Source organism: Miniopterus schreibersii (assembly GCF_964146895.1).
Source record: "Miniopterus schreibersii genome assembly, chromosome: 5".
Lineage (NCBI taxonomy): Eukaryota > Metazoa > Chordata > Mammalia > Chiroptera > Miniopteridae > Miniopterus > Miniopterus schreibersii.
Genome location: NC_138106.1, coordinates 1,227,244 through 1,238,010, shown reverse-complemented (window position 1 = coordinate 1,238,010; position 10,767 = coordinate 1,227,244). Strand labels below are relative to the sequence as shown.

The 10,767-nt window shown below is 57.2% G+C and overlaps 1 protein-coding gene across 3 annotated transcripts in view; it reads right to left on the bottom strand.

Moving 5' to 3' along the window:
- Nucleotides 1–6,433: 6,433 nt before the first annotated feature.
- HUNK (hormonally up-regulated Neu-associated kinase) overlaps nt 6,434–10,767 on the bottom strand; it is a 67,961-nt gene continuing 63,627 nt past the window's right edge. For all 3 annotated transcript variants that reach the window (XM_081139427.1, XM_081139425.1, XM_081139426.1), the window contains exons 9-11: nt 9,189–9,236; nt 7,814–7,994; nt 6,434–7,275 (exon numbers count right to left, since the gene is read on the bottom strand). In XM_081139427.1, coding sequence (XP_080995553.1) covers nt 6,620–7,275; nt 7,814–7,994; nt 9,189–9,236 — 885 coding nt within the window. In that variant the 3' untranslated portion in view covers nt 6,434–6,619. The remainder of the gene's footprint in view (nt 7,276–7,813; nt 7,995–9,188; nt 9,237–10,767) is intronic.

Sequence of the window (10,767 nt, the reverse complement as noted above, 5' to 3'; positions counted from 1 at the left end):
CTGGGAGTGGGGTGCTCGGGGGGGGGGGCAGGGCAAATCCCGCTGGGAGGGAGGGGAGAACACAGAGCCTCTTCCTTCACCGAACGCTCCTCACCAATCAGTTTCCTTCTATTGGGGTCCCCACCATGTCCACCCTCTCCGTGGCCTCGCAGTTGCAAAGGGGAGTAAGCAGGCCCCAGGGTCATGACACCCCTAAGCCTCCCAGGCCCTCCATTAACACGGGCTCTTCACCAGGGGTGGTGGGAACAGAACTGACCATGGAGCGGAGGTGGCCCCCGAGTCCCTCGAGCATCCTTTCTCCGTCCGGCCCCAAATGTGTCACCTGTAAGAGAGCAAGGTGACCTGACCTCTGCCCTTCAGGTTATTCCCTGAAAAGCCCCCAAGTGGAGCGGATGGCGAGGGTCAGGCTCACGGGTCTCACACTGATCTTGTATCAAATACATGGCACAAATCAGTTTAGAATTTTTTTGTGTTAGTGACAAAACCTCTGCTCCCTGCAGCTGCGTCGTGCTTCTCCCGAGCGTTTGTCTGTCTGGGCTGTTTGTAGCCGGCCTCACGCCCCGGAGACTGCGCCCTGCCCGGGGGCCTGCGGTTCTCTACGTGGGCACAAGTGCTCCACAGCCAGAGGGGTTCATGTAGCTGAATGGCCGTGGGCGGGAGGCCCTTCAGAGGTGTCTGACTCAGATGGCTCAATGCGTCCTTCCACCGGGGTGACACGCGTCGCCCAGGCGTGAGTAATGGCCGTGACTCGTCCGCAAGGCTCGTTCAGCTCTATTTTTAGGCTCGATCGTGAGGACTTTGCTGAGTGCTCTTTACAGGCAAGTGAGAGCCCCTGTCTGAGAGGCTGTCCACAGAGAGAAAGGGACACGGCGTGTGTGGAAATGATGTGAGCGTCCGAGTGACGCTGTTCCACGCAGACGAGGGCAGGGGTGAATCCGAGAGCGGGGTCTCAGTGGAGGGCGCTCCTGAAGCATCCAGCGCCCTGCGGACGGGTCCACCAGCAGCCCCAAGAGGAAGGCCGGGCCGCTCCCTCCTCCAAATGCCTTCAGGGTCAGTCCTTTGGCCCGAGCAGCCCTGACCGGCTCATCGCTGTATCCTGGATGGACCCTCTGAGAAACACCAGCCCAGATGTCACAAGAGCTCTTCCGCTTCTGTCCAGGTGATGAGTTCTGAAATAAGCACCTGTAGTGTGTGACTGCACAGGTCCTGGTATGTGGCGGGCAGGCTGCCTACACTCCCCCGTGAGACAGACAGACACGATCCCCCCGCGGGGTCCTGGTGAGGACTGAAGCAGGACTCAGCAAACCGCAGCCTGAGTGCCAGGGTCGGCCGCGGCCGGTGTCTGCGGGCCCAGCGGGTAAGAGTGGCCTTTACATAGTTCAAGGGGGTAAAAAACAAAAGCAAAACTGAACACAGAATATGCAGCAGACTGCGCGGTGATCCACTAAGTGCAAAATGTTTACTATCTGCCTTTCACAGAAAAAGTTTTAAATGAAGATGAATACTCGAAAATCACACAGGGCTCAGCCCCAGGGGGCACTTGGAAATGCTGGGCTTTCACTCCAAAAGTAGGCAACTCCTAGGAGTAATTTAGTTATAGGAAAAGGGTAAATGGGACTCGGCCAGTGGGACAAAGTGTGTAAGATCTTCAGAATATAGAAATGTTTCTGTTCGGCCTCCCGTGTTAATCTGCTGGGGCCGCCATGACGAGATACTCGGGTCTTCACCTGGTCTTTCCTCTGTCTGGTGTCCGTGTGTCTGTCCAAATTGCCTCTTCTTATAAAGACACCAGTCAGAGTAGATTAGGACTCACCCTAATGGTGGTCTTATTTTAACTCACTCCCCTCTCTAAAGGCCTTATTTCCAAACATGGCCACGTTCCAAGGTGCTGGGGTTAGGGCTAATGTATTATGAATCTGAGGGGGATACAATTCAGCCTATAACACCCCCCCTTAAATTGAATATTAATAATTAATAATGCTTATCCCTTTATTAAGAGGTCTCATAATCATGTAACAGCAGGAAAGCCCAGTCCAATTTTAGGGGCCCTTTATGTGGTTGGCATCTGTGCCTTCCCTGTGGCAGAAACATTAACTGCACCCCAAATAGCCACGTGCTCCCCACATTCCTCAGACTCTGGCTCACAGGCGGGGCCACAGGACCAGCTGCAGCTCCCCCTCTGCTGGACCAGCCAGCCAAACTTCATTTTGAGAGCACAGAGCCACAGGTGGAAGCAGCCTGGATCCCTGAGTCACCACGTGGAAGGCAGCTAGCTGCTCTGGGGTCTGGGCCGCATAAAAATGTGTGTAAGAGATAACCCTTTACCAGGCAAGTCACAGATTTGGCGTTTGATTTGTTATCAGAGCAAAGCCTAATCTAGCTAACACTCTGGTGGCCAGAGATGAACACGGTGAAGGCCCTCTCGTCTCAGACCTGCTGCCTAACTTCGGACGAGCAGCCGGCTCCTGACAGGCTGGCCTCTTGCCCTTTTCCAGCTGGCTGTGGGAACAAGGCCTGGAAAGAATCAATTTCATTCTTCCTGAAGGTTTATAAAACACCAGACTTTCCTTCCAAAATAGCTACGGGTCATCTTCTGAGCAGGGAGCATGCTGTGTGACTGGCTCCGGCCTTTTGGTCAGACCCTTTTTCACCTGTGATGAAGCAGCTTCCAGCCACCGTCCTCTGCAGCCCTCCATGGGCTGCACCCCTCCCGGCTCCAGGTGCTCCCTCAGTTTGCTACTGGATGCTCCCAGGACTGGTTCTGCCAAATGCCTCCCTATCCACACAGCAGCACAGATGCAGACACACCTGAGGAAGGGAAGCACCAACGCCGATGTGCTCTGCGCCCGACCCCTACCCCTGCCCCGGTCCCTGGTGCCACAGACTCCAGGTCTCAGACAACTGAGCGCAGGTCCAGAGATCAGAAGTATCTCACTCTCTCTCTCTATATATACATATATATATATATATAAATATACATATCCCATTTGTCTTTGGAACCAGATGTCTGAAAAGCTCCCTTGACAGAAACACTGCCACAAATAATACACTCATTCACTGCTCAGGAAATAGGCTCCTTTCATTGAAAAGTGATGACATTACATTGAACCAGCTCCCAGAGCCGCTCTGGATTATTCTTACTGAGCTTGCAGCACACAGAAGGTCCTACACGGAAAACAAATATAATAACCAGGAGGCTTCCAGACCCCCTTCCCCCCCAAAAAATGCCAGCTTTGAGTTCTGAGTCTGTCTCACCTTATCACATGGCTCTATAAGAAATGTTTCACTGATTTAATCTAGCAAAACCCAATAGCCTCGTAACAGCTAAGCAGACAACGAGGCTTCCAGGGGCTGCCGCTCACCTGGGGTATCTGTGGAGGAGGCGAGTCTTCTTCCAGTGGAGTTTGGGGGTGTGGTACTCAGACCCTCAAGAAGCTGCACAATTTGAAAATGACTTAAAAATGCAGACGAGGTCTATGCAGGGACCTGAGATCCCTGTGGCAGCTTGATATGCTGCTGACGTTCCCTCCCTCCACACGGCCCTACTGTCTGATTTCTCTGTGTTCTCTGACGGGGAGCCCTGCACCCCACATCCGCCCCCAGCCCAGCTCATTCAGGACCCCAGAGAGTCCTAACCACATAAAAATCTGTGTGAGACATAAACCTTTATTGAGGCCCGTTTTCTCTTCTTCAGAAGAGCTGGGGTTGAGCCAACATGACCTCAGGTCCCTTTCTGTTCTAAAATGTTCCGATTACTAAAGGAAACATCACCATCAAAACTATCAGCCTTGCCCGCTCCCCACTCCATCCAACTTCAGGCTTCTTGTAGGGGTCTCACGTCCCACCACACCACCCTGAGCACCGTGCACACGGGCGCAGGGTTTCAGCAAGGTGGTGCCTGAGAAAACGTTTTTGTGCAGGGGTACGAATGAAGTCAGAGCTGGGACCACCGAAACAGCCGATCTAGACCCCCTCCCATCCCCCGCTCTCTATCCCTCACCGTTTCAGAGTCTTTGTGGGAGACCTTGAAGTCCCCCCAAAGACAAATGCTGACTCGTCCTGAGCGGCCGCCTGCCAGGCGTTAGCCACACGGGCTTCTGCGGACGAAGCCGGGGCCCCAGAGCGGAAAAGTGCCCTCCAACGCCCCCAGCTCGGTTCCCATCTGTGTTCTGTCATTTGTTGGGCTGAGAACTTTACATAGAAGATGGTGTAACTATCTGCAAGGTACTCGATGTTTTAAGATTTGTCAGCGAATAAATGAAGCGGTCACAGTGAGGGAAAAGTATATTTCACAGTCATATAAAAGTACATACGCTTACTAACGGTGACAAACACAGTCCTGACTTATGACCAGATCGTACAATTAAAGTTGACTTTTCCTCCTGGACTTCACACGATGACAGTCACTTCCACCAGTGACCGGGGCTGACCGTTGTCACAGGCACAGACACACGAGACAGTCCTGGGTCGAAGAGACAACACGCTTGTACTGACCAAAGGGACAGTCACGTTTTCCGTATAAATATAATAAAATAACAAAGAATCGGAACATTTCCTCTTTCGCTCGATTTCATGGATTTGTCGGGTGCTCACACACAGAAAACACAGGGCAGCCCCCCCGAGCCCTCACCTCTCTCTCACGCGTTCGGAACAGACCTGAGTTCACAGTTCAAGGTACCAACAGTGACACGGTCGGCTGGCCGAGGGACCGCCCGCAGCTGTCCCTGAATCACGTGAGCCAGGAACGGGAAACGGCGACACAGCCGCTCACGTTCCCCGGGGAGGTGGAACAGGACACGGGGACGTCGGGCGCGGAGCCCACAAGGCACAGGTACGCGGCCGCGAGCCTGCCCGGGGGGCACGTGCCGCGGGAAACCGCCTCAGGAAGGTTCCTTCCGGAGCGGGAGCCACGCGCACGTCCCGCGGAGACGGCCCTTTTCCGGATGCACCTCTTCGCTCGGCCTCAAAAGCTCCGCTTCCCGGGGAAACGTTCCGGAGCCCGGGGTGGGGCCGACAGGGAAACTGCAGCAACGCCGGGAGCGGACGCCCTCCCGGCAAGCCTGGGGGCCGGGGCGGCCCCACCGAGCCGGGAGCAGCAGCCGCGGGTCGCATCCAGGTCACCCGAGTCCCGGCACCGCAGGGGCCTCAGGGCTCAGCAAATGCCCCCCCTCTCCTCGCTCGGGCGGAGACGTGGGGCAGACGAGGTCACCGCCGGTGGCTGAGCCCAGGTGAGCGGCTCCCTCCCTCTGGCACCATCTGGCCACGCAGACGAGCGCAGACGAGCGCAGACGTTGCAGTTCTCAAGGGCCATGGCCGGGTCCGGGGGCTGAGAGGACGCGTCCTGGCGTGGCCACCTCGGTGGCCTCTGTCGCTCCTGCATGAGTCAGCAGATGAAGACTCTGGGCCGTTGTATAATCTGTCTCCTGAATTAACCGCTCTCCAACCTGGGCCAACGCTGCTGCTTCCAATGCCGCTCATGCCCGAGGGGCCCCCAAGCACCAGTCCCAGGCTCCACGTGGACACGGCCCCGGGCAGGCTCCAGCTGGACACGGTCAGACAACACCGGGGTCCACGAGACGCACACGCAGGGGCCGGACACAGAGCCGAGATGCATCTTTGGTTCGATCCTTAGCACAGGTGTGAACACAGAGCAGGGGCTCGGAGCCGCCTGACTCCCAGAGAAGACGCAGCGCTGACCCGGGCACGGGACCCGCCAGGCAAGCTGCTCGCGGCGCCGGCGCACAGCAAGCGGCTCGGCTCTCAGCACGCGTGGAACCGCCCTGCTCGGAGGTAACGTGCCTTCCGGACGATCCAAATTCAACCTCAACCACATTCTCCTTCTAAAAACCAACGGAAATGACCTACGCCTTCGGGAAGGACTCGGGCCACGTCGGGACAATGGCATGAACGCAGGGCCGGCTGGGGTCATGCCCGTCCTGCAGGTCACCAGCTACTACAGACGTCGCCTGGGCGAGCTTGCACGCCCTCCACGCTCATCCTCTCATGGAAACATGAGTTTGGTGGAACCAGTTGCAAAAAAAGGGAAGAATCTTGCCTCAGAAATGGGGGGCCCCCTTCGGTCTTTTCCTTTCACCGGGTCCCCCCGTTCGGCTCAGTCTTTGTCCAGCTGTCCCTTTCCGGTCAGAGGGGCCAGCGCGGTGGCCGAGGCTCCCGCCCATCTTCCTGCGAAGCTCCCGGGCCGGCGCTCCCGGTGTTCACCACTACGAAGGACAAGAAGCCGCGGCCTGATGGCCTGCCGCCAGTCCCCGTGGCTGGGACCGACTGCCAGGGAGAAGGATCGGGGGCCACGGGCAGACCAGTGGGAAAGATCCGGAAGCTCCGTATTCCGGGCGGCCCCACGGCCGCGGCAGGGGGGTCCCCGCCGAGCCGGCCGAGGGAGGGAGGGAGACGTGAGCGTCACTGGCTGCACCCTGCTGGTGGATCCGGGTCCGGACGCAGGGCTGGGCGGTGCAGCCGCTGGTCTGTGGGTCTCGCCTGCCCCCCGCGGGACGCTGTTGGCTGGAGGGTGCTAAGGAGGCTTCCGAATCTTCCCCTGACGGCCTGTGGAACTCTGTCCCATTGCCGGCCTTGGAAACGACCCGGACCAACGCCGGCCCGGTCAGCACTGGCCCTTGAGGCCCTCGGCCACATCGAAGGGGAGGCTCCCGGGCGCCCCAGGCGGCAGCGGGGTCACGCCGGCCTCCGGCGGCCGGTCGGCCGAGGGCTGCAGGCTCTGGTGCCGCTTCCTCAGCATCTGCCCGATGCCCATCATGGGGAACCTGCCCCGGCTCTTCACACAGGTCGGGCTCCCCAGGGCCTGGGCGGCGCCCGCGCTGGGAGCCGGAGGAGGGGAACACACGCCCCCCTCTCTGTGGGGACAGCTCTTATCTTCGTGAGCAAAGGAGACCAGGGTGGGGTGCACGGGGGGCTGGAGCGGGGACGGGCTTCCCGGCGGCGGGGCCGGGGACAGCGCCCGCTCCCCGGGGTTCCCACGAGCCGAGCCCCCGGGGGAGCCGAGCCCCCTGCAGGGATGGGATGGAGACGGCGGGTCCAGCTGGTCAGCACGGTCCACAGACTCGAAGGAGCGGACCATGTCCAGCACCAGGGGCTCCTCCCTGGGGGGGATGCCGCTGACCGGGCCCGGCGGAGGGGGCTCCGGCTTCTTCACGATCCGAGGGGTCCTGGGCGGAGGTACCGGGATGAACTCCATGGAGGAAGATGCCACACAGCTGGAGTCTGAGGTTTTGCGGAAAAGACTGCGGCAGCCGAAGGAATCTGCACACCGGAAAGCAGAGAGTCACGAGGACGTGACCTGTGCCCTCCCGCCTGCCCCGACCCGCGGCCTGCCCAGGACGGGGCGCCGCCCGGGGGCCACCGCCACGTCCTCCTGGGATGCACGGGAGGCTGGCGCGAGGCCACCTGGGCTCTGAGTTGCCCCGTGGCACTAGCTTAACATCTGCCTGTCCCGGGCCCCCCAACACCGCGCGCCCGACCTCTGTTCCCACAGTATCACGTACCCCAATCTGCTCCCACGACACCTGTACCCCGTCTCTGTGCCCACGATACCCGCAGCCCAATCTCTGCGCTCACACCTGCACCCCCGTCTCTGCTTTCTCAACCCCCTTGTGCACAGAGCGCCGATAGCACAGTCCGGGCCGCGAATGTCCCAGGTGACCTCAGGGGCCCTAACTCTGCTGTCCCAGGGCCACAGGGGTCGAGTCTGTCCCAGGCCCCGCACAGCCGCCTACGAGGGGACACAGAGGCCACACAGCTCACTCATACGAGTGGCCCAGAGAGCAGCCCGGGGACCCACCTTTGTCAGGGAAGCCGGGCTTGGTGGCCTTGCGGTCCCGCAGCAGGGCCCTCGTGTTCTGAATCTGCGCCACCAGCGAGGCCGAGGGCTGTCTGTGCGGCGGCAGGTTCTTGTCCAGCTTCTTGGGAAAGGGCCGGTGGAGGAAGTCCCCTCTTTTTTCTTGCTCTTTGGGCTTTCTGTCCTTCAAATCAGAAGCGAACACGCGCTCAGACGCGCACGAGAACCCACAGCGCGATTCCCGTGTGAAGGGTTGTCCGAGCGGGTCTGAGACACCGGCCAGCTTTTCACACCTTTGGTTCCTGGGCTGACACGCTAACCACTGAGCCGCATGGGCCAGGCCTAACATTGAAGTTCTTAACCCCTGAGCCCACACTGCCCTCTGGGAGCCTGGGGCAGGGTCAGGCCATCCCGGTGGAGGACACAAAGGCCGGACACAGCGGCTGGCCAGGGGCAGGGACCAGTGGGAATCCCAGGCCTCCAGGTCAGTACTTGGGATGCTACTGACAAAGCCGAGTGCTCCCAGTCATCGCGCAGGACGCTCCTAAGGGGCAAGGGGCCCATCTGCTCCAAGTTGCCTTGGTCGGTCAAGACTGACTGAAACTCGCCGTTTCACTCTGCCTGTTTCTGCAAAATGCCCCCCCCTTCTTGAAGGCAAAGAGAGCGAGCTTTCACCCCCCACCTCCAAGCATCAAAGGGGACACGGATGGCCACCTTGCAAATGTCTGGCACACCCTGCTTGGGCTGCTCTATGCTTTGAGTGCGGCTGGTGTCCTCCCAAGCTCATCTCAGCCCCTTTCCCACTCGCTTTGGGTTCTTAAAAGCTAAAGGATCAAGACACAAAACTTTGCCACCCAGATGGAGTACGTCAGCACTAAGAGGTATACAGGCAGGAGTTTTCTGTAGAAAGAGACCAACAATGGCTCTAGAAATCTCTCCTGTAACCGACAAAGGGATGTTTGGAAGGGGTGTGCAGAGCCCAGAGCCCTGGGCAGAGGTCCACCGGCCTTCAGGGGCATCTGTGATGGTTAACTTCATGTGTCAAGTTGGCTAGGCCATGTACCCAGTGTTTGGTCAAACACTAGTCTAGATGTTGCTGTGAAGGTGTTTTTTTAAGATGAGATTAACATTTAAATCAGCAGACACTGAGTAAAGCAGATTGCCCTCCACAAAGGGTGGGCCTTAAACAATCAGTTGAAGGCTGTAAGAGAAAAAGACTGAGGGGTCCTGAAGGAGGAGGAGTTCTGCCTCCAAAAGGCTTTGGGACTCGAGTTGAGATATCAACTCTTCCCTGGGTGTCCAAGCATGAGACACACACTGTTAGTTCTGTTTCTCTGGGGAACACCGACTAATCTGTAATAACACCCCAGATTCTTACCTGCACAGCATGAAATTCCAGGTCTCTTGTCCAGGTGTCTAGGGAGGCCTGTGAAAAGTAGCATTTGTCAACAATTCAAGAAGCTGCCCCTGCTGTTTACTCCCTACACTCTGTCCCTACCACTTACACCTCTGAGAATTATTCATGTCAATGTTTACACAGGAAACCAAACTCCTAAGTCATCCTGGAAGCAGGCAGCAGGTGCCCCAATTCCCCAGGTACTTTCTTTTCAAGTCTAAGACACACAGCAGAGTCTCTAGAGATGAGTAAGCAGGTCAGTGCTTTTTCTCAAAGACCAAAAACACCCAGGAAAACAGCACCCAGGTCTAGAAACAAAACCCAACTGGCACCTGGCCGTCCCTCCTACCCAGCCCGTGTCATCACCTGTCCCCAAGGTAACTACTGTTCTGATTTCCAACAGCACGGATTGTGTGGGAAACTTCACTTTAAAAAGTGTTATAGATTTCAAAATCAACCTCAGTGAACATTTTAATATTTTACCTTTAAACTTATAGTTCCCATTATAGGTTGAAGTGTATTCCCCCCGAAGTCCCTATGTTGGGCCCCCAACCCCAGATCCTCAGAATGTGACCTTATTTGCAGACAGGGTCAGGGCAAGCCTGGAATGTCCCCTCTGAAGCATGGGGGCAGTGGGACATATCCCACTGTCCTTCACTTTTAATTTATTTTATTTAACATCCTCACCTGAAGATATTTTTCCCATTGCTTTTCAGAGAGAGAGAGGGAGAAACATAGATGTGAAAGAGACACATCGGTTGGTTGCCTCCCACATGCGCTCTGACCAGGAATCGAACCCGGGACCCTTCAGTCTGCAGGCTGACCCTCTAACCACTGAGCCAAACCTGCTAGGACTGATCTTCACCTTTTAGAAGGGGGTCTGTTGGAGTTACTGTGCCGTAACCAAGTTAAAATGAGGTCACTAGGGTGGAGCCTAAAGCAGTATGACTGGCATTCTTATAAAAAAGGGAAATTGCACATAGAAACAAATGCGGGGAGAAGGCCACGTAACAATAGGGGCAGAGATCGGGGAGATGCTGCTACGAGCCAAGGAGCCAAAGACGCCAGCAACCACCAGAAGCGGAGAACAGGCCCCCCCCCCCGCCCCTCGCAGCCTCAGGACCAGCCCGGCCGACGCTGATCTCACCTCAACCTCCAGACGCAGTCCGCGTCTGCTGTTTACGCTCCTGTCCGCGGTACCTTGTCACGGCAGCCGGGTACCCGGGTTCAGTCCCTCACCACCCTCCGCCCAGCTGTTCTTCCCAAACCGGGATATTACTGGTTCTATCCGACATTTTTCTACAAATCAACATGCGTTTTAACGACTTTCACAAAAATGGCTTCTGGTTCTATGTGGTGCTTTTTTAAAAATTTACCTTTATTGTTGAAAGTATTACAGATGTCCCTTTTCCCCCATTGACCCCTTCTACCCCACACCCACCCTCTGCCACTCTATGTGGTTTTAATAAGCCCGTTTAAAAGTGACAACTGCCCCACCTTGACCCCCTGGTCCTCAAAGGCCCCCTTTCAGGAAGAGGGGTCCCTGGGGCATGTGCCCGAG